The sequence below is a fragment of the Branchiostoma lanceolatum genome, chromosome 16 (assembly GCF_035083965.1).
Source record: "Branchiostoma lanceolatum isolate klBraLanc5 chromosome 16, klBraLanc5.hap2, whole genome shotgun sequence".
Taxonomy (NCBI): domain Eukaryota; kingdom Metazoa; phylum Chordata; class Leptocardii; order Amphioxiformes; family Branchiostomatidae; genus Branchiostoma; species Branchiostoma lanceolatum.
The window spans coordinates 16,685,422-16,710,509 of record NC_089737.1 but is presented as its reverse complement, the minus strand read 5'-3'; the positions used below and the strand labels follow the sequence as shown (position 1 = coordinate 16,710,509).

Sequence of the window (25,088 nt, the reverse complement as noted above, 5' to 3'; positions counted from 1 at the left end):
ATAGATCTGACAGTTGCATGAAAATGACAATAGCACATGGCAGACTGACCTTGAAATATACGATAGAAATAACAACATCAGCAAAAATGAGCTGACAAGGGTCTTAGGCATTACGTACTTATACATCATGTATCTGTGACAGGTTTTCCACTGAACTGGTTGCATGAATGCTCAGATAAAACATAAATGCTCAGATAAAACATAAATGCTCAGGTAAAACATAAATGCTCAGATAAAACATAAATGCTCAGATACAACATAAATGCTCAGATGAAAAGGAAATAAAAAAGACAGCTTGGGCATGGGCAGTCATGGGCACAACATGCCAACTGTATACATGAACTATAAAATTGGCTGGTACAGAGTTCCGTCTCTTCTGCACTATTGTGTGTGGTGATGAACTTGAAAGTGAACAGGGAAGTAAAAGACGGACATTTAAAAAAAAATCATTGATAAAGATTGTGTAGCTGTTATGCATGAAGTCAAAACAGTGGGAACGCTGTTACAGATATACATGTACTAGTAAATAACAGTGGGAACGCTGTTACAGATATACATGTACTAGTAAATAAAACAGTGGGAACGCTGTTACAGATATACATGTACTAGTAAATAACAGTGGGAACGCTGTTACAGATATACATGTACTAGTAAATAAAACAGTGGGAACGCTGTTACAGATATACAATCATGTACTAGTAAATAAAACAGTGGGAGCGCTGTTACAGATATACATGTACTAGTAAATAAAACAGTGGGAACGCTGTTACAGATATACATGTACTAGTAAATACCCTGTTGTACAATTACAACCAGGGACTCCTTCCCACCAACTAGGTATTGCTTCCGCATTGACTGAAAACATAACACTCTTACTACATTTTACTCCCTCCTCAAATAATTCTACTCAATGGATACAGCCTTTAACAAAGAATGCATAGGCCGGGGGCCCTCTTGTGTGGGTTTAGAATTAGTCGGTTTATCGAAACGTAAGACATATAAATAACTTTGTCAATGCTTAGCAACTCCTATGTCTAAAAGTTATTTTCTATATACTCACTATCTAAATAGGATTTCTTTAACGTTGATGAAAGTAAGACATCCAGGTAGTAAGATACGCCAAAATTAATTACTCAAGCAACTGGATAAAGTTTTGAAACAGTCAGACGTTTCAGACAGCATCCACTGTCTTTCGTGCGGCCTTGGTCAAGTGTGGCTACCAAAATTGGACCTTCAACAAAGCCCTCAAACCTTCTGACCAGTCTAAGAAAACACTCAAGTGCAAACCATTGACCAACAGAAACAAGGCCAACATTACCATTCCCTACGTCCAAGGAGTATCGGAAAAACTCAGACGAATCTTCCAAAACTTCAACATTGCCACTAACTTCAAACCTCACTCAACTCTCAGGCAGAAATTGGTCCATCCAAAAGACAGCCGGAAAAAGGCATCAAAGCCAATGTCATCTACAAACTGAAATGTGAGGAACCGAACTGCAATAACATGTACATTGGGGAGACAAGTCGACCACTAAAAGAAAGGTACAAGGAACATTGCAGAAAGAGCGCTAACCGCTATTCCTCTGCCATTTACCACCATCTAAAACACAACCAGAGACACTCATTCAATCTCGAATCCACAGACATCCTAGATCGTGAAGAACGCTGGTTCGAACGGGGAATTAGAGAAGCAATATATGAGAGGATGTACAACCCCGCCCTCAACAGGAAAGGGGGTCTACGCGTTGAACTTTCAGGCACTTGGGATAATGTACTGCCCACCACCCCCCACCCCCGGACGAACAACATTTAGTTACTGTACTAAAATCAACAGTAGCTAATTGAACTATTGGCACAAAACTTTGTCTTGAATTAACCTTCTTTTAAAGACTACTTCAAGACATCCTAAATTGTCTTAACCTCATTAACATACCCATTCAGAGTTTTGGTATAAAACCTGGTGTTCTCAGTCCTATCGTTAGCCACTGACGAAAGACAGTGGATGCTGTCTGAAACGTCTGACTGTTTCAAAACTTTATCCAGTTGCTTGAGTAATTATTTTTGGAGGATTTCTTTTAATCTACAAATTCAGAAAACACAAAACAACCTACGATAACTGCACATGGTAAATCTGCAGTTTGTAGGGAAAAGCTAGGGGGCACTTCTGAGTGAGGCCAAGGCTTATCTACCTCCATAAACCTGCCCTGGGGCAATGAGGTCCCACCTGCGTCATTGCCTGTAGTTACCTAGCAACCAGCCAGCACTGAGGGCCTCTCAGGAAATCTGATTAAAAGTACAAAAGCTGTGAAACATCTGTTTATAGCCCAGGCTGAAGCAATGATAAACCCTGTTTATAGCCCAGGCTGAAGCAATGATAAACCCTGTTTATAGCCCAGGCTGAAACAATGATAAACCCTGTTCATAGCCCGGGCTGGAGCAATGATAAACCCTGTTTATAGCCCGGGCTGAAGCAATGATAAACCCTGTTTATAACCTGGGCTGAAGCAATGATAAACCCTGTTTCTAGCTCGGGCTGAAGCAATGATAAACCCTGTTTATAGCCCAGGCTGAAGCAATGATAAACCCTGTTTATAGCTCGGGCTGAAGCAATGATAAACCCTGTTTATAACCTGGGCTGAAGCAATGATAAACCCTGTTTATAACCTGGGCTGAAGCAATGATAAACCCTGTTTATAACCTGGGCTGAAGCAATGATAAACCCTGTTTCATGGCAGACATACCTATGAAATAATATAATGATAACAAATTAGTACATACTTGAACCCCCTGAAGTGATATGCAAAGGTTTGGTAAGGCTATGTTCAATGGAACAGTAATAGTAAAGTAATAGTAAAGTAGTACTACGGTAACAGTACAGTAACGGGACAGTAACAGGACAGTAACAGTACAGTAACGGGACAGTAACAGGACAGTAACAAGACAATAACAGGACGTACTTGAACCCGCTGAAGTGGTACGCGAAGGCTGTTCTGTGCTGTTCCTCGAGCTCGTCCCTGCTGCCCCTGCGACCTCCGACCCCGCGGGGTGCGATGGGAAGGTCTGGCACGACAGACGACCTTCGGCGCCCGCTCCGCACCACGAGAAGACGCTCGTCCGGGTCGGAGCTGCACGTGCTGGAGGAGGTGTACTCCATTCTCCTCAGAAAACAGCTAGGAACTGTCCTCTCGGTGGTCAAACCAACAACAAACTCACAAACTTGTCCTTTCTGTCCTCAAACCAGCTGGGAGCCTTCTCGGTCAGACCTACAATAACTTAAGTCGTCCTCTCTGCCCTCAAACCAGCAAGGAGCCGCCCTTCGACTTGTCCTGAACTTGACAGTTGAAGTTCTCCTTCAAACGATAAGGTACTTCTCTCTCCTTCATCAAACCAACAGGGAACTGCCTTTCAGCCGTCAAACCCACAAGGAAGTGTCCCTGTCCCCAGCAGCAACTTGTTGGGCCAAAACTACGTCTAGACCGGTCCATCAGGAATATGGGGGTGACAATGCTGGTAGCCTTACTACCCGTATTTAAAACTCTTAGAAACACATCATGTAAGTTGGTGGGACGCTTGACAACTAACTTTAAGCCTTATGGTTTATAACTGAACACTCCTCTGGGAATAGTGGTATGGTCCACTCGTAACAATATAAAAATCTGCCCCCTCCTGCAACAGTGGTGACACCAGAAAGGTCAAAGATGTAATGTTGTGGCTCAGCCAAGGTATCATAACACAAGAACACAGGAAGTGACATCACAGGAAGTGACATCATGAGGAAACAACAGAACAGAAAGTCTTTCTAACTCCTTCTGTCCACAGTGAGGAGAAAGTCTGGATGGTTTAAGATGTAAAAACTATGTTACCTGCTCCCCCTGTAGCAGTTGGTACGCCCCAAAGGTGCAGCCTTTGTCGTGGAATTTTCTACCTGAGCCCTCAGGCACGACCTTCACGCGACCTTCTGCACCAGCTGGGCACAAACAGGTCATTTCTCGCGTCACATCGCCGTGAAATAACTTTCTAAACGATTAGTTCCAATCTGGACAATGTCATACTTAAATGCTTTAAATGAAACAAGAGTTCGAGACATCATGCTTCCGTACATGGGATATTCAGAGCTACTATAGATTGTTTTGTTTTATCTTGTGTCATGGATTATGATTAATACAGTCAAGCCTGGCGCAAGCAACCGCCTCCAGTCACAAGCCACATTAAAACTGCCCGTCCCGTTTTACATAGTTAACCCCACCCTCAGCCCTACTTCATCTGCCCCTTTATAATTAGTAGTTGCTGAATCGAGGTTCGACTATAAATAGTTTTGTAATTAGCATAATCTGTGTTGACCGATCTTCTCTGCTCAAATTAGATATTGTATGTGTTAATGTCCTGTTAGAATTGCATTTAAAACATTCCTTCATTAATTAAACAAATAATATTCACAAAAGGTAGAAAAAGCGTAATTTTTGCTGCAGTTGCAAAAAAAGTCACCAGGAGGCCCCAAATGACCTTGACCTTCATCTTCGCAAAACCTATCCACCCACCAAATATGGTCACTCCATCCAGAGAATCTAAAAAGTTATCACATTCTAAAAAATCCAGAAACACTTTGAAACAGACACACAGACGGACAGACACACTGAAAACAACACCGCCGTTTTCACAAAGGTATAAAATCATGAATGTTGAAATGCGAGCAGAGGCCGGCGGCTGCATGAAGTCGAGCAGACAGGGAGATATGGAACACATGACCTCTGACCCGTTTCTGAATGTCTGACTTCTCTCCAATCGCAGCAGATATGAAACAGGTGTTTGCAACAGGGGACAGCAGCAGCGTTCACCATATATTCCCTGTGGTGTCAGCTTACATGTATATCATATCAGTCTTCCCTGTGGTGTCAGCTTACATGTATATCATATCAGTCTGCTCTGTGGAATCAGGTTACAGGTTAAAGCAACAGAATTCAGGAAGATAATTAAGAAAATTCAAGGTAATTACATCAAGCATTGCCTCAGAAAAAAACAGAACACATACCTTAGCCCTAACCCCCCCTGCCATAGCAACACTAACCCCCAACAGCACCCCCCTACCAGCAACCCCTACCAGCACCCCCCTACCAGCACCCCCCTACCAGCACCCCCCTACCAGCAACCCCCTCCCAGCCCCCCCTCCCAGCACCCCCTCCCCAGCTGCCGTTCTGAGGTAGAAACATTCTGACTCACCATGAGCTGCGGAGGAATGACATGTTCCCCCCTGGGAAGGGGGACAGTTCCCGGGTGGGGCAGACACCACCGACCCCCGGGTGGGGCAGACACCACCAACCCCTGGGCCACCCTGGGGGTGGGGAACCCGCTCAACAAACCCCAGGAGTACCCAAATCCTCAGAACTGACGGACTTCACTTCAACCCTGCTGAGGAATCTCGTGTTCCCTTACACTAGTTACAGCCGCACCAAACATTCCGCCTGTCAAACTGTCAGGTGTGTTTGGTTTGGTGTGAGCTGGCCTCTTAGTCTGGCAACCAGCGTCTGTACAGGCCAACACCAGGCTGGTGTGAGCTGAAGTAATGGAGCCCAAGATGGGACCAGGCTAGCTCCCTGCCTGTCGTGTGCTTGGTTTGTAGCCTAGTAGTGGCTGGGAGCAGGCTAGCTCCTGCTTGTCATGTGTGTTTGGCTTGTTCAAGTTGTTGTGAGCTAGCCCTGTACCAGGCTAGGTCTGCCTGTGGGGGTGTTTGGTTTGTTGTGAGCTAGCCCTGTACCAGGCTAGGTCTGCCTGTGGGGGTGTTTGGTTTGTTGTGAGCTAGCCCTGTACCAGGCTAGGTCTGCCTGTGGGGGTGTTTGGTTTGTTGTGAGCTAGCCCTGTACCAGGCTAGGTCTGCCTGTGGGGGTGTTTGGTTTGTTGTGAGCTAGCCCTGTACCAGGCTAGGTCTGCCTGTCGGGGGTGTTTGGCTTGTTGTGAGCTAGCCCTGTACCAGGCTAGGTCTGCCTGTCGGGGGTGTTTGGTTTGTTTCATGTGTGTTTGGTTTGTTGTACGTCTCTTTTCAGCAGCTGACAGTCGATGTGACAGCTCTGATGCCCAAGCCTACAGCAGGGAGCATCTCAAAAGTTACCACAGCTCGACACTCAAGCAGGGAACAACTCAAAAGTTACCACAGCTCGACACTCAAGCAGGGAACAACTCAAAAGTTACCACAGCTCTTACACTCAAGCAGGGAACAACTCAAAAACAACATCATGCAACAATGGGAACAACTCAAAAGTTACCACCTGAACCTTGCCCTGAAGTAGAATTTACGAGTCCTCCAAAGCAAACACCTGATCTTGCTTACCTGCCCGGACAGGTGAAACAAAAGCCAGTTTGCTAAGGTTTGTTCTTGGCTGATGTTTGGTCGGGCCAGATCAATGCAGAGAAAATAGCCAACTTTCGTCAGCTCTGATTCTGAACTTTAGAAACTACGATTCTCTCAAAGTCCAGGGAAACATTCCGGCCCACTGGGCAACTCATCATGGAGCAGCAGTGCCTCCTAGCATGTTTGGACCATACTGCAGGCTGAAACTCTGTTTTGCAGGCAACATGCCCAAAAACAAAAATAAAGCCCATTACATCTTTAACCTCTACTTAAGCAGGACACCTAAACTACTGTCCCTGGTGCTGAATGACATTCACACTGACACTGTTGTCCCTGGTGCTGAATGATATTCACACTGATACTGCTGTCCCTTGTGCTGAATGACATTCACACTGACACTTCTGTCCCTGGTGCTGGATGACATTCACACTGACACTTCTGTCCATCCTTGGTGCTAAATGACATTCACACTGACACTGCTGTCCCTGGTGCTGAATGATATTCACACTGATACTGCTGTCCCTTGTGCTGAATGACATTCACACTGACACTTCTGTCCCTGGTGCTGGATGACATTCACACTGACACTGCTGTCCCTGGTGCTGAATGACATTCACACTGGCACTGCTGTCCCTGGTGCTGATTGACATTCACACTGACACTGCTGTCCCTGGTGCTGAATGACATTCACACTGACACTGCTGTCCCTGGTGCTGAGTGACATTCACATTGACACTGCTGTCCCTGGTGCTGAATGACATTCACACTGACACTGCTGTCCCTGGTGCTGAATGACATTCACACTGACACTGCTGTCCCTGGTGCTGAATGACATTCACACTGACATTGCTGTCCATGGTGCTGAATGACATTCACACTGACACTGCTGTCCCTGGTGCTGAATGACATTCACACTGATACTGCTGTCCCTGGTGCTGAGTGACATTCACATTGACACTGCTGTCCCTGGTGCTGAATGACATTCACACTGACACTGCTGTCCCTGGTGCTGAATGACATTCACACTGACACTGCTGTCCCTGGTGCTGAATGACATTCACACTGACATTGCTGTCCATGGTGCTGAATGACATTCACACTGACACTGCTGTCCCTGGTGCTGAATGACATTCACACTGACACTGTTGTCCCTGGTGCTGAATGATATTCACACTGATACTGCTGTCCCTTGTGCTGAATGACATTCACACTGACACTGCTGTCCCTGGTGCTGAATGACATTCACACTGACACTGCTGTCCCTTGTGCTGAATGACATTCACACTGACACTTCTGTCCCTGGTGCTGGATGACATTCACACTGACACTTCTGTCCATCCTTGGTGCTAAATGACATTCACACTGACACTGCTGTCCCTGGTGCTGAATGATATTCACACTGATACTGCTGTCCCTTGTGCTGAATGACATTCACACTGACACTTCTGTCCCTGGTGCTGGATGACATTCACACTGACACTGCTGTCCCTGGTGCTGAATGACATTCACACTGGCACTGCTGTCCCTGGTGCTGATTGACATTCACACTGACACTGCTGTCCCTGGTGCTGAATGACATTCACACTGACACTGCTGTCCCTGGTGCTGAGTGACATTCACATTGACACTGCTGTCCCTGGTGCTGAATGACATTCACACTGACACTGCTGTCCCTGGTGCTGAATGACATTCACACTGACACTGCTGTCCCTGGTGCTGAATGACATTCACACTGACATTGCTGTCCATGGTGCTGAATGACATTCACACTGACACTGCTGTCCCTGGTGCTGAATGACATTCACACTGATACTGCTGTCCCTGGTGCTGAGTGACATTCACATTGACAATGCTGTCCCTGGTGCTGAATGACATTCACACTGACACTGCTGTCCCTGGTGCTGAATGACATTCACACTGACACTGCTGTCCCTGGTGCTGAATGACATTCACACTGACATTGCTGTCCATGGTGCTGAATGACATTCACACTGACACTGCTGTCCCTGGTGCTGAATGACATTCACACTGACACTGCTGTCCCTGGTGCTGAATGACATTCACACTGACATTGCTGTCCATGGTGCTGAATGACATTCACACTGACACTGCTGTCCCTGGTGCTGAATGACATTCACACTGACACTGCTGTCCCTGGTGCTGAATAACATTCACACTGACACTGCTGTCCATGGTGCTGAATAACATTCACACTGACACTGCTGTCCATGGTGCTGAGTGACATTCACATTGACACTGCTGTCCCTGGTGCTGAATGACATTCAGACTGACACTGCTGTCCATGGTGCTGAATGACATTCACACTGACACTGCTGTCCCTGGTGCTGAATGACATTCACACTGACACTGCTGTCCCTGGTGCTGAATGACATTCACACTGACACTGCTGTCCCTGGTGCTGAATGACATTCACACTGACACTGCTGTCCCTGGTGCTGAATGACATTCACACTGACACTGCTGTCCCTGGTGCTGAATGACATTCACACTGATACTGCTGTCCCTGGTGCTGAGTGACATTCACATTGACACTGCTGTCCCTGGTGCTGAATGACATTCACACTGACACTGCTGTCCATGGTGCTGAATGACATTCACACTGACACTGCTGTCCCTGGTGCTGAATGACATTCACACTGACATTGCTGTCCATGGTGCTGAATGACATTCACACTGACACTGCTGTCCCTGGTGCTGAATGACATTCACACTGACACTGCTGTCCCTGGTGCTGAATAACATTCACACTGACACTGCTGTCCATGGTGCTGAATGACATTCACACTGACACTGCTGTCCCTGGTGCTGAATGACATTCACACTGACACTGCTGTCCCTGGTGCTGAATAACATTCACACTGACACTGCTGTCCCTGGTGCTGAATGACATTCACACTGACATTGCTGTCCATGGTGCTGAATGACATTCACACTGACACTGCTGTCCATGGTGCTGAATGACATTCACACTGACACTGCTGTCCCTGGTGCTGAATAACATTCACACTGACATTGCTGTCCATGGTGCTGAATGACATTCACACTGACACTGCTGTCCCTGGTGCTGAATGACATTCACACTGACACTGCTGTCCCTGGTGCTGAATGACATTCACACTGACAATGCTGTCCCCTGTGCTGAATGACATTCATACTGACACTGCTGTCCCTGGTGCTGAATGACATTCACACTGACACTGCTGTCCCTGGTGCTGAATAACATTCACACTGACACTGCTGTCCCTGGTGCTGAAGTTACTACTACAGCAGGATCCTTTCACCATTGGCCTGTAAGTGTGTAAGTGTAAGTATGTAGACATCAGAAATACCTGCATAACATCAATTTTACATCCAATAACCTACAAATGTAGGTGGTATTTCCGGCAATGTTCATTTAGGGCTTATATTCCATGTAGGGATTATATTTCAAGTAGGCTTATATTTCATGTAGGGATCATATTTCAAGTAGGCTTATACATCTAGGGATCATATTTCATGTAGGGATCATATATTACACTACGATGTAGGCTTATATTTCATGTAGGCTCATATTTCATGTAGGCTCATATTTCATGTAGGGATCATATTTCATGTAGGATCATATTTCATGTAGGGATCATATTTCATGTAGGGATCATATCTAATGTAGGGATCATATTTCATGTAGGCTCATATTTCATGAAGGCTCATATTTCATGTAGGGATCATATTTCACCAGCGGGACTGGTCTGTGTTTCCTGCCCGCCGAGCTGTGTTATTGGTGAGACTCGCACGTAATGTCTCGGGTTCAGGCAGGAGTGATCAGTTTATTCCCAACACGTCCTCTTCTGGAAAAAGTACAGTCAGGATGCAGATTCATTCCTCAGAACTGCCGGCAAAACTGCCACATGACAGAGACAGCGCTCAGGACTGTGGCACGATGCAACTGTCAGACAGAACAGCCACACCAACTGCCACATTGTCCACTCTGTTGCTACAAAAGTACACATCAACATGAGCCTGGTTATCAGACTTATGAAACTCTTGAGCAATAGTACTGTACGACCTCACGTCAACCGTACGTGCACTCATGTCACATCCTCAGAACGGACGCTGTAGCCGCATTTTCCTTTTAGAGACTTTATTCAAGCCCGCACTCAAACCCGCCCGGCTGGTAGGAAAGAAAAGCTAATATCTAAGCTGCCTGTGGTGGTTATTACTAATATTTGTTCCCCTCTCACAGCCCCTGGCCTGCAGTAATAAGTTCTCCGCGGCCGAGCGGTTTCGCTGCACATCAGACAAACCAGTAACGAGAAGAAAATCCTCGGCTCCTCCAGACCCGCCGGGGTCAGGAACCTGAATGAGCTGCAAAATAAGCCTCCATCAGGGCCCAATAATGTCGTTTCCTGAGTTATTCATGTTCTGCCGAAGCCGTCAATCTTTCCTCACTTCCTGCATGGCTCGCCGCCTGCCTGGTCCATAGTTAGCTGTAGCAGCCCTGCCGTGAGTTTGTTTCCCAACTGTGTTGCTCATGCACACTACTGGAAAGGGTTGCAGTCCTCGGACGTCAAGCCGCGGTCCACTGTTTGTTGACCTTCCTGTGTTTAATCCAGATAAGGGGGACCAAAGAGGTCTGCAAACAGTCCTGTAGTTTTATGACTCTGACTGCTCAAAACAACCGTTTCTGATCTTTAATGGTCACAAAAACAATCTACATGTACCATATCAAATACCTACCACAGAGGCTTTTTGGTTTATGGTTGTGCCCTGCACTTTTGAGCCTTCTACAGAGGCTTTCTGGTTTATGGTCGTGCCCTGCACTTTTGAGCCTTCTACAGAGGCTTTCTGGTTTATGGTCGTGCCCTGCAGAGGAGGTTAATAGAATATGCCCCTTGCCGTGGCTGGATTGGAGTGTTTGTATTTGATCACATTTCTGATCTGTTTCATCCTACATCAGACGCAGGAAGCCGTTAATGCAGAGTGGTCCAGCTCGGTCGCCCTGGCAACAGCACAGACATCAAACCAACCCAGAACCAGGTCGTCCCCGGCAACAAACCAGGTCACCATCAAAGCGCAGGCTAAAAGCTGCCACATCAAACCCACTCCACAGGACAGGAGGTTCGCTAGAAGCCATGGCCTAAAACAACACGGCACGGAGGGGGCGAGGTCTGGGCAATTATTCTAGAGTGGGACTGCAGCCCTGTTCAACCAGGCAGATCACGCACTACTGCAGCACTAGTACCATCAACAGCACCCCCCACCCCCATTTAATTATAAACAACTCCCCCCACAGTGAGAACGACCCCAGTAAGAATAATAAACGACCCCCCAGTGAGAATGGTACAGCCTAATCACGACCCCAGTAAGAATAATAAATGACCCCCCCCACAGTGAGAATGGTACAGCCTAATCACGACCCCAGTAAGAATAATAAATGACCCCCCCCAGTGAGAATGGTACAGCCTAATCACGACCCCAGTAAGAATAATAAACAACCCCCCCCAGTGAGAATGGTACAGCCTAATCACGACCCCAGTAAGAATAATAAACAACCCCCCCCAGTGAGAATGGTACAGCCTAATCACGACCCCCGAAGGTAATAATAAACAACCCCCCCCCCCACAGTGAGAATGGTACAGCCTAATCACGACCCCAGTAAGAATAATAAATGACCCCCCACAGTGAGAATGGTACAGCCTAATCACGACCCAGTAAGAATGATAAGTGACTCCCACCTACTCGCCACCCGAGGCACTTACAGATTTCCTGGGAGACTCCTAACAACTTGGCCCTGATAATGCGGTCTATCCTGGCACAGCGCGCTGTCTTGGCGCTTCCTTATTGGACTTATTAAGGAGGTCCCGCGGGCATTCGGCTGCTTACAGTTACTTAGCGCTGACATCCTGACAAACTCAGTACCCAAGCTTCGCTACATCCTGACATGTGACAAACTCAGTAGCCAAGCTTCGCTACATCCTGACATGTGACAAACTCAGTACCCAAGCTTCGCTACATCCCGACATGTGACAAACTCATTACCCAAGCTTCGCTACATCCTGACATGTGACAAACTCAGTACCCAAGCTTCGCTACATCCTGACATGTGACAAACTCAGTACCCAAGCTTCGCTACATCCTGACATGTGACAAACTCAGTACCCAAGCTTCGCTACATCCCGACATGTGATAAACTCATTACTCAAGCTTCGCTACATCCTGACATGGAACAGTAGAGGGCCGGTTGGTGACTGAGCCATGATGTAAGCGCTGTCCCCTCATATATACGACATGTACACAGTCAATCACTAATCGTGCAATAAACATCTGTACTTGGACAAATCATTGCTCCGATTTCTTCTAGATTTTAAATGCATTTTAATTTGCTATACCAGTGACCTCTCAATTTGCAAGTTGAAATCAATAGTAGAGTGTAGATATTCCTTATAATAAGTTATTCTCTGTCAATGCTGTCTTGGTATCCAGTAATATTTAAATATTTTAATGAATTATCAACTTGTTGTTTTTGCTGTATATAAATTATAACGGCCAAGCTACAATTCAGCCATTGGGCTGCCGTTGTTCGCGACATGTGAATGTGAATTAGTCAATAAACCATTACTATGATGTAACACAATCATGCAACGATATAGAATCACCCAAGATAACTACAACCAGGCTAGAAGTCATGGACTCGTTACAGCCGCTCGCTGGGAGGAGAGCTGAAATCAGTTTGATTTGTACGGACCAAAACTGGGAGATGATAAACTGGACAGACACGACTGCTGCACAGACTTGTGTCGTGACTCGTTTGATGTAGCTGAATTGTTTATAGAGACTCACTCTGGATTGATACATCTTATCTGGGGATTAAACGTGAGAAATTATCCTGGAGGAACACGGCTTAACATCACCCCAGGGTTTCCATGTAGCTAGTGTTTAGGATAAATACACTCATTCAGGCTGAATACAGTCACTTTTTTATCAAATACATCTTTAATTTTTTTGCGAATCAAACTGAGAGAAAATCGTGAACCCCGCATGGAACTGTAGAGAAACGTCGGCTCGTGACCTGCTAAATGTTTGGAGAGACTCAGAAACATTTAATACAACCATGCAGATGGAAACTGAGAGGTGACATAAATAACTGGTAAAAACTGCAAAGAAACAGGCAAAACTAGCTGAGGATAATAATAATAAATGTAGAACAAATCAAGAAACATTAGAGTAGGTGGCAACACATACTGAAGTAAATTAATGTACAAAAAGATGGGAAATTTTACAAGAAGGGAAATTTTACAAGATGGGAAATTTTACAAGATGGGAAATTCTACAAGCAAGAAATGTTGGTGTCTACTAGTAGTTTCCTATGGATGAAACTGTTGAGATGATATTATCCAGGGATCGGTCCCGGCTGGGTTATTATGAGCTTTGAACCAGCTGATGATATAATCTGCTGACTCGATGACTGTTTTACTGGATGATAATCAGGATCAAACCTGGGAGATAATTATATATAACATCATCAGGAGCATCAACTGACACCGGCGCAGGCTGCCTGCAGGGCCGATAATCTGGGGATTCCTTTAAACCGCTTTACTGACACGATAATTAATTCTGTTAGAGATAAAAACCGCTTTGCTGACACGATAATTAATTCTGTTACAGTTCAAACCGCTCACCGAGAGAATTAATTCTGTTACAGTTCCAGACAGAGATGAAACATCGTGGAGACTGGAGCTGAGTCACGACCCCGGCGGGTTTGGTAACGTGTGGAAAGCGATGGTTCGCAGGATAAATATAATGATCTTTATTGCATATTTTATTCATGCCCAACATGGGCTAAATGAATAAAGTTAGATTATCAAAGTGGAAAATCAAGCTACATCCCATCTTTATCTAGTAAGTCTCTCGTCTCTTATCAAAACATGTGCTGACAAGATTTTGCATGTACATGTAGAGTAATTTACAATGTAGTTTTCAGATGATATGATATAGTGTTTAGTGTCTGGTCCGGTTGCAGGGCATTGACAAAATATTTGCGAACGCCTTTGTACAGAGAACATTCTAAAAAAAATGTGCTTCATTTTCCACATGATTTTCGTTACAAAATTACAAATAATTCATATTAGGATGAAACCTGATAGAATTAACATCCAGAGGGACTCCATGATAAAAACGGCAGGAGGGAATTTGTTCCGCCGACACGCTGAGATCCACTGATGAATCACGACGCTGCGCTGAGATGTTTGGTTGGAGTTGATGGAATGCCCCGGGGGGATGAGCCGGTTTCATCTCCTCATAGAAAACAGATTCAGTCTCATTACGCCGCACCGCGGGACAACGTTACGCCGCGCCACGGGACAACGTTACGCTGCGCAGGGGGACGTTACGCCGCGCAGGAGGACAGGATAATCCTGGCTGATAGGAAACAGACACATTCATCACTCAATCCGGGGCTCAACGTTCAGGGAGAATTTTGGGTGCACAACGCGACATAAAGTAGAACATAAAGATCTATAGAGCCTGAAATATCATATCAAAGTACGAAAAGGTTGGATTGATACTTAACTTTGAAAAATATTCTGTATACTTGTGTGAATAGTATATTACCCTATAGCCTGAAGGTTAGAGATCCCAGGAAACAATATCTCAAGACAAATCCATCCCTACAACTGGATAAGATTCAAACATCACTTCTGGACATTTCCAGTGAAAATTTTGCATACGATTCTTACGACTTAGTAGCTTTGACATGTTCAGCCGTTTTATTCCAATTAGATGCACCAGCATTGATTCGTTCTGCCAGGTCATTCAAGTGATGCTGAAAAAGAGGGACGGATGCCCAGAAGTAATCTCCGAATATTGTCCACTTGTAGAAATTAAAGTGTCTTTAAAAAAACAATAACATATAATTACCAACACTGCAGCACACCACTTACTACTAACGCATTATTAGCACACTCAACACATTAAGCTATACAATATTCTCCTACCAGAAACCTGGAATATCACCCTATGACAGTATGAGGCTTTAGAACTATCAAAGGGGCCCTGCATATCATATAGATATAGACTTGAAGCCAATGTTCATTTTCAACAAGATCTCTATTAGTAAAAACGCTCCGAGCTGCATCTGACATTTTCCCCTGAACCAGAGCCGAAGTCTTTGTAACCGAACCGCGGAAAGTTTCCAATTTTTGGGGCCAATTATCCCACTCCGATTCGCTGCTGTCCCGAGGGCTTCATGCATTTCATGGCGGCAAAGTGTTATTTTCCATTTGCAGAATTACTGCAGCCGAATCCCGGCACTTTCCGGGGATGTGAAGCTGATGGGGTTCCTGATTGCATTTTCCACTCTGGCGAGATCAGGTGTCGGCAAATATAGCATTTACACAATCTACAGGTTGGTCTGATACAGGGAAATATAGACGTTTCAGGTTGAAGCAAATATAGCAGATACATGTAGGTCTGATACAGGGAAATATAGAGCTTTCAGGTGTCAAGCAAATATAGCAGATACACGCAGGTCTGATACAGGGAAATATAGACGTTTCAGGTTGAAGCAAATATAGCAGATACATGTAGGTCTGATACAGGGAAATATAGACGTTTCAGGTTGAAGCAAATATAGCAGATACACGTAGGTCTGATACAGGGAAATATAGACGTTTCAGGTGAAGCAAATATAGCAGATACATGTAGGTCTGATACAGGGAAATAAAAAAGAGCTTTCAGGTGTCAAGCAAATATAGCAGATACATATAGGTCTGATACAGGGAAATATAGACGTTTCAGGTTGAAGCAAATATAGCAGATACATGTAGGTCTGATACAGGGAAATATAGACCTTTCAGGTTGAAGCAAATATAGCAGATACATGTAGGTCTGATACAGGGAAATATAGACGCTTCAGGTTGAAGCAAATATAGCAGATACATGTAGGTCTGATACAGGGAAATATAGACGTTTCAGGTTGAAGCAAATATAGCAGATACATGTAGGTCTGATACAGGGAAATATAGACGCTTCAGGTTGAAGCAAATATAGCAGATACATGTAGGTCTGATACAGGGAAATATAGACGTTTCAGGTTGAAGCAAATATAGCAGATACATGTAGGTCTGATACAGGGAAATATAGAGCTTTCAGGTGTCAAGCAAATATAGCAGATACACGCAGGTCTGATACAGGGAAATATAGACGTTTCAGGTTGAAGCAAATATAGCAGATACATGTAGGTCTGATACAGGGAAATATAGACGTTTCAGGTTGAAGCAAATATAGCAGATACACGTAGGTCTGATACAGGGAAATATAGACGTTTCAGGTGAAGCAAATATAGCAGATACATGTAGGTCTGATACAGGGAAATAAAAAAGAGCTTTCAGGTGTCAAGCAAATATAGCAGATACATATAGGTCTGATACAGGGAAATATAGACGTTTCAGGTTGAAGCAAATATAGCAGATACATGTAGGTCTGATACAGGGAAATATAGACCTTTCAGGTTGAAGCAAATATAGCAGATACATGTAGGTCTGATACAGGGAAATATAGACGCTTCAGGTTGAAGCAAATATAGCAGATACATGTAGGTCTGATACAGGGAAATATAGACGTTTCAGGTTGAAGCAAATATAGCAGATACATGTAGGTCTGATACAGGGAAATATAGACGCTTCAGGTTGAAGCAAATATAGCAGATACATGTAGGTCTGATACAGGGAAATATAGACGTTTCAGGTTGAAGCAAATATAGCAGATACATGTAGGTCTGATACAGGGAAATATAGAGCTTTCAGGTGTCAAGCAAATATAGCAGATACAGATTTTTCAGGTGCAGGGCTCGAAATTCATTTTTGGAAATAGGTGCACTGATTCACCCAACTAAAAAAATTAGGTGCACAGAAAGAATTTCACACAAAAAAATTGAACGCCAGCAAAACATACTTACAGAGTTCAACGCTCTTAAGAACTTCAATCTGTAATTGTAATTTCTATAGGCATAGCTAACATCAAAATTTCAAACAATTAACACATCAAATAAAGTACAACTGTTATAAATTATATTACTTTTTCTGATACTTACATTTCAGAACTATTGTGTCAACTAGTGTACAGTAGTACTACTAGTACCTTTATTTTTCAAAGGCCTATATTGCCTACAAAAATATCTAGGTGCACTGGTGAACCCACAGCCAAAAATGAGGTGCACAGCTCCAATTTTGGGTGCACACAGGTGCACATGCACCCAGTATATCGCGATCGAGCCTTGAAGTGTCAAGCAAATAAAGATGTTTCAGGTGTCAAGCCCTTCTCAATTCAGACCCATCTCCATCAGGACTGACTCCCGGCCTGAAGGTTCCCCCCCCCCCCCCCCGAGGAAGGGAAGGTCGTAGAGAACCACTCAGACCCACTTTCACTCTCACTCGGCCGCCCATTCCTGGCTCAGCGGAACGTCTCGGGACGTTATCGACGTCTTGGAGGCGTCCAATTTTCCCTCTCGGCCGTCAGCCGGCCATTTCCGCCGCTATAAACACTTTCCCCCCGCCCTGTCTGGCACCTGTACCTGCAGGGGGCTTCCACTTTCCCTTTCATGTCTTATAACTTTCCCTTTCACGTCTTATACTGTACAACTTTCCCTTTCATGCCTTATACTGTACAACTTTCCCTCCGCCCTGTCTGACACCTGTACCTGTGGGGGGCTTCCACTTTCCCTTTCATGTCTTATAACTTTCCCTTTCACGTCTTATACTGTACAACTTTCCCTTTCATGCCTTATACTGTACAACTTTCCCTCCGCCCTGTCTGACACCTGTACCTGTGGGGGGCTTCCACTTTCCCTTTCATGTCTTATAACTTTCCCTTTCATGCCTTATACTGTACAACTTTCCCTTTCATGTCTTATAACTTTCCCTTTCACATCTTATACTGTACAACTTTCCCTTTCACATCTTATACTGCACAACTTTCCCTTTCACATCTTATACTGTACAATTTTCCCTTTCATGCCTTATACTGTACAACTTTCCCTTTCGTGTCTTATACTGTACAACTTTCCCTTTCGTGTCTTATACTGTACAACTTTCCCTTTCGTGTCTTATACTGTACAACTTTCCCTTTCGTGTCTTATACTGTACAACTTTCCCTTTGATGTCTTGTACTGTACAACTTTCCCTTTCGTGTCTTATAACTTTCCCTTTCACATCTTATACAGTAACTGTACAATTTTCCCTTTCATGCCTTATACTGTACAATTTTCCCTTTCATGCCTTATACTGTACAACTTTCCCTTTCGTGTCTTATACTGTACAACTTTCCCTTTCGTGTCTTATACTGTACAACTTTCCCTTTCATGTCTTATACTGTACAACTTTCCCTTTGATGTCTTATAACTTTCCCTTTCACATCTTATACTGTACAACTTTCCCTTTCGTGTCTTATACTGTACAACTTTCCCTTTCATGCCTTATAACTTTCCCTTTCATGTCTTATAACTTTCCCTTTCACATCTTATACTGTACAACTTTCCCTTTCATGTCTTATAACTTTCCCTTTCACATCTTATACTGTACAACTTTCCCTTTCATGCCTTATAGTTATATTGTACAACTTTCCCCTTAATGTCTTATACTGTACACCTGTCTTCAGAAGTTTACCTGTGAGAACACCTGTCTTCAGAAGTTTACCTGTGAGGGTTGGGGGGGGGGGTGGTTGGTGTGTGCCGTACTGTATACAATAACATAAATCATGTGTGTCTTTAGGAGCACGCCCTGCTATAGATCATGTCAGGATGTACCTTTCTGTGTACAATAACATAAATCATGTGTACTCCCTGCCACTGTGTAAACACTGCTGGCGATAAAATGGGACAAGCCTTTGTTGGTTTAGTGACATATATCACAGTCATATATCTTAAATCTAAATCAGGAAAGAGGGGTGCTGCGCCCTCTTGTTTCAGCCCAGCACCCCCTTGTCGAATTCAGATTCTAGCTCAATAACCAATATATGTCAATATTGTGTGCGGGATCAGACTCCAGCAGCCTCAACTTTCTCTCCCTCCTCTTGTGTGTTCTCCATCAGAATTGTAATTATACTCCTTGTGTATCAGGATTGTTACATCGTACTTTCTCTGTAGTTGGCTTATTAGGAAAGGAAGTGTCCCATTTTGGGCAAGCTGCTCTCCGCGTGGGTGTACTAGTAATTAACTGCACTTCTTAAAGTGACACAATCATGCAATCTTCCAAGAACCCAGCCTGTGCAGCTACCAACACACCTGTACAGGTAAAACACCTGCCAACTCACCTGTATACGTACAGGTACAGGCACTAGTCTGTACCCCTGTACGGCTACCAACACACCTGCACAGGTAAAACACCTGCACAGGTAAAACACCTGCACAGGTAACACACCTGTCCGGATACAGCGCTACCAGTCCGTACCTGGGCCGGAACTTGTGCCGCTCGCGGCGGTTTAAGACTACACGTCTTGTGGGGTGAAAGTGAAAGTTTAAGACGTTTTCCTCACCTGTAAGACGTCTGTTTCCTTATTGTGAGGTGACTCAGTCTGTCCAAGGAGCCTCCCTCGGAGAACAGGTCGTCCTCCTCCGAGGCGTCCATGCCGGGCAGCCCGGTGCCGACCCCCTCGGACCGGGCGCGCGTGCGGCCTCTGCTCGGGACGCCCAGGCCCGGCCCGCCGTGCGCCGCGCCGGAAGCCATCGGTGGCACGCCGCCGCCTCGTGCGGGCTCGCCGTGCGGGGTGCTGAGCCGGCTGCGCCGCTGACCTGCCGCTAACCTCCCGGTGGCTGCTGATGCCGCTAACCTGCCGGTAACCGGCGGGACTAACCCTGACTAACCCGCGGTACTCCAACCTCCAACCTGCACCAACATCTCCACTTCCGCCATCATTGCTGCCGCACGGCACCATGGGAAGCCGCCCAGTACAAACTTTCCTCGGGCAGAACCAAGTCTGTTCCCGGGCAGAACCAAGTCAGTTCCCGTTTCCCCGGGCAGAACCAAGTCAGTTCCCGTTTCCCGGGCAGAACCAAGTCAGTTCCCGTTTCCTCGGGCAGAACCAAGTCAGTTCCCGTTTCCCGGGCAGAACCAAGTCAGTTCCCGTTTCCTCGGGCACAACCAAGTCAGTTCCCGTTTCCCCGGGCAGAACCAAGTCAGTTCCCGTTTCCCGGGCAGAACCAAGTCAGTTCCCGTTTCCCCGGGCAGAACCAAGTCAGTTCCCGTTTCCCGGGCAGAACCAAGTCAGTTCCCGGGCAGAACCAAGTCAGTTCCCGTTTCCTCGGGCAGAACCAAGTCAGTTCCCGTTTCCTCGGGCAGAACCAAGTCAGTTCCCGTTTCCCTCAGGCAGAACCAAGTCAGTTCCCGTTTCCTCGGGCAGAACCAAGTCAGTTCCCGGGCAGAACCAAGTCAGTTCCCGTTTCCTCGGGCAGAACCAAGTCAGTTCCCGTTTACGGGAAATTATTGGAGCGGGCGGGGGAGATATATAAATGAAAAGGAACTGAAATCCTGCTTTCACTCAAGCTTTCACTCAAGCTGCAGTGGAAATTTCGGACAGTTGCTAATATCTGTTCAATATGTACTCCTGCATTCGTTCTTTCATTCCTTTATTCGCCCATTCATTCTTCCATTCGTTCACTTCTATCTTCATCCATCCATCCATCCATCCATCCATTCATCCGTTCTCCCTGATAGCGGATTTTCTGGGAGATCCCAAGAGCATATAGTAGGCATTAGAACAATGTAATCACAGATTGCAGCCATTAGAACAATGTAATCACAGATAGCAGGCGTTAGAACAATGTAATCACAGATTGCAGCCATTAGAACAATGTGATCACGGATAGCAGGCGTTAGAACAATGTAATCACAGATAGCAGGCGTTAGAACAATGTAATCACAGATTGCAGCCATTAGAACAATGTGATCACAGATAGCAGGCGTTAGAACAATGTAATCACAGATAGCAGGCGTTAGAACAATGTAATCACAGATAGCAGGCGTTAGAACAATGTAATCACAGATTGCAGCCATTAGAACAATGTGATCACAGATAGCAGGCGTTAGAACAATGTAATCACAGATAGCAGGCGTTAGAACAATGTAATCACAGATAGCAGGCGTTAGAACAATGTAATCACAGATTGCAGCCATTAGAACAATGTGATCACAGATAGCAGGCGTTAGAACAATGTAATCACAGATTGCAGCCATTAGAACAATGTGATCACAGATAGCAGGCGTTAGAACAATGTGATCACAGATAGCAGGCGTTAGAACAATGTGATCACGGATAGCAGCCGTTAGAACAATGTAATCACAGATAGCAGGCGTTAGAACAATGTGATCACAGATAGCAGGCGTTAGAACAATGTGATCACGGATAGCAGGCGTTAGAACAATGTAATCACAGATAGCAGCCATTTGAACAATGTAATCACAGATAGTCCAGCGCTGATTATTGTAGAGCCACTTTGATAATGTCGTTTGATTTTCCAAGCGCCCGGGTCGGCTGTGACGTCACTGTTATAAAAGCAGACCTAATCACAAATGCTCCTAGCTATATAAATATCACCATGGCGACGGCGTTAATTTTCCCTAAAAGCTGTGATTTACGCTGATTGGCTGATGGCCCAGGGGACCCCAAGGTCAGGACAAACCGCGAAGGTCATGCCCACTGTACCTGAGCGTTTTTCTTTACGTTTGAAACTGTTTTCATTCATGCGTTCAAATAATGTCATTTTGATCTGGATTACTTTTGCAGAACAGATCGTCCCCAGTACGATGCGCTCCTGTATGTCTAAACTGTGCATACCTGGGGGTGCTGCACAAGGGATGTCTCAAACCCACTGTGTTTCAAAGCGGCGGATTTATGTAACCCGGCGGATTTATGTTAGTGGAGGATAAGTCTAAAGTCATCTTACTTCATATAATATTTACTAGTTGATTTTCTGTTAGTTTGTAATTACGTTTTTTGTTTGAAATGTCTTGTACTTAAGTTTGATAAGCCCCAGAGCACATCGGAACTTTGCCAAGCTAGATATATGGCGACAAGTATTTTTCCCTGGCTAAATAAACGGTAAAATGAAATAATATTATAACACCGTGTCAGGCTTAATTGCGCTTGCAGGCGAGATTTTAGGAGTTTTCGCTCAGCTTCTCCAGACAAAAGCCAGTCTGATTCAGTAACTTTGTAGCCGTCGGGTTAGTTTCCATGGCGACCTGAAAGTGCCCAGTTCCTGATGCTTTATTTGTTCGGCCCACCCAGAAGGCAAACACACGCCCCCTCCCCACGCCCCCCTCCCCACGCCCCCCTCCCCACGCCCCCCTCCCCACGCCCCCCTCCCCACGCCCCCCTCCCCACGCCCCCCTCCCCACGCCCCCCTCCCCACGCCCCCCTCCCCACGCCCCCCTCCCCACGCCCCCCTCCCCACGCACTTACATGTATTATGGTATTACTATTAGCCCCGTTGTTCCAGGTCGCTGAGCTCCACCTTTGCCTGAGGGGAAATAAATTCTGGCGTCAAACAACCAGACGGCGTGACCGGAGCGAACCCCGGACTAGCAGCGCCGCCTGGCGTCCGGCGGGGCAATGCAGGATAACGTGAGTGCTTTACTGGGAAGCCATCACGTAACGTTATGTGTTCATTTTGTACACGAAGTTTCCTCGGGGAAATTGTTTGTTGAGGACCAAAACTAACACGGTTTTCACTGGCGGTGGTGTTTCTTTGTGTGTGTGTGTGTGTCTGTCTGTCTGTCTGGGGGTGGGGTTATAGAGTTCTAATAACAGCAAGGTCCTTAACTGTCAAGGTTTAAAGCGGTCATGAATCACACGTGACGTCATGAATCACACGTGACGTCATGAATTACACGTGACGTCATGAGAAATCACACGTGACGCGATGAGTTCACACTGCATCATCCGGGCTTTATTGCTGCAACGTCATCACTCCTTACATCATCAATATCTGCCTACAACTAACTTTGTACGTCATCAATGTCTGCCTACAACTGTTTCACAAGGATTGGGTACTGCAGATGTGGCCAGGTGTGCTCTTGGTACAATGTATAGGTGTACTGTTACCTGGTGCTGTACAGGTGTACTGTTACCTGGTGCTGTACAGGTGTACTGTTACCTGGTGCTGTACAGGTGTACTGTTACCTGGTGCTGTACAGGTGTACTGTTACCTGGTGCTGTACAGGTGTACTGTTACCTGGTGCTGTACAGGTGTACTGTTACCTGGTGCTGTACAGGTGTACTGTTACCTGGTGCTGTACAGGTGTACTGTTACCTGGTGTTGCACAGGTGTACTGTTACCTGGTGCTGTACAGGTGTACTGTTACCTGGTGCTGTACAGGTGTACTGTTACCTGGTGTTGCACAGGTGTACTGTTACCTGGTGCTGTACAGGTGTACTGTTACCTGGTGCTGTATAGGTGTACTGTTACCTGGTGCTGTACAGGTGTACTGTTACCTGGTGCTGTACAGGTGTACTGTTACCTGGTGTTTTACAGGTGTACTGTTACCTGGTGCTGTACAGGTGTACTGTTACCTGGTGCTGTACAGGTGTACTGTTACCTGGTGCTGTTCAGCTGACTGTTACCTGGTGCTGTACAGGTGTACTGTTACCTGGTGCTGTACAGGTGTACTGTTACCTGGTGCTGTACAGGTGTACTGTTACCTGGTGCTGTACAGGTGTACTGTTACCTGGTGCTGTACAGGTGTACTGTTACCTGGTGTTGCACAGGTGTACTGTTACCTGGTGCTGTACAGGTGTACTGTTACCTGGTGCTGTACAGGTGTACTGTTACCTGGTGTTGCACAGGTGTACTGTTACCTGGTGCTGTACAGGTGTACTGTTACCTGGTGCTGTATAGGTGTACTGTTACCTGGTGCTGTACAGGTGTACTGTTACCTGGTGCTGTACAGGTGTACTGTTACCTGGTGTTTTACAGGTGTACTGTTACCTGGTGCTGTACAGGTGTACTGTTACCTGGTGCTGTACAGGTGTACTGTTACCTGGTGCTGTTCAGCTGACTGTTACCTGGTGCTGTACAGGTGTACTGTTACCTGGTGCTGTACAGGTGTACTGTTACCTGGTGCTGTACAGGTGTACTGTTACCTGGTGTTTTACAGGTGTACTGTTACCTGGTGCTGTATAGGTGTACTGTTACCTGGTGCTGTACAGGTGTACTGTTACCTGGTGCTGTACAGGTGTACTGTTACCTGGTGCTGTACAGGTGTACTGTTACCTGGTGCTGTACAGGTGTTTGTGTGCTGTGTGAAATTGATGCACAGGTATATCCCGTACTGTCATCTACTGTTGTACAGTTGTGCTCTTAGTGACTTCAATACAGGTACCATCATAATCATCATAATCATCAGTATAGGTACCACCATAATCATCATCATCAGTACAGGTACCACCATAATCATCATCATCAGTACAGGTACCACCATAATCGTCATCATCTTCAGTACAGGTACCATCATAATCATCAGTACAGGTACCATCATAATCATCATCATCGGTACAGGTACCACCATAATCATCATCATCTTCAGTACAGGTACCACCATAATCATCATCATCTTCAGTACAGGTACCACCATAATCATCATCATCAGTACAGGTACCACCATAATCATCATCATCTTCAGTACAGGTACAACCACCATCAGTACAGGTAACACTTCTATTCCACTGGGCGGCGACCTCACGGCGATCTCGCTGC

The 25,088-nt window shown here is 45.6% G+C and overlaps 1 protein-coding gene across 9 annotated transcripts in view; it reads right to left on the bottom strand.

The window, feature by feature from the left end:
* The window catches only part of LOC136422282 (diacylglycerol kinase zeta-like), a 52,485-nt gene extending 32,219 nt beyond the window's left edge, over positions 1–20,266 (bottom strand). For 4 of the 9 annotated variants that reach the window (XM_066409943.1, XM_066409942.1, XM_066409941.1 and 1 more), the window contains exon 1: positions 19,871–20,265. In XM_066409943.1, the coding sequence (XP_066266040.1) occupies positions 19,871–20,061 (191 nt within the window). In that variant the 5' untranslated portion in view covers positions 20,062–20,265. Of the gene's footprint in view, positions 1–2,957; positions 3,154–5,217; positions 5,392–19,870 lie in introns of those variants that run through there. The other 5 variants (XR_010753591.1, XM_066409937.1, XM_066409940.1 and 2 more) reach the window with 3 other exon arrangements.
* Positions 20,267–25,088: the final 4,822 nt, after the last annotated feature.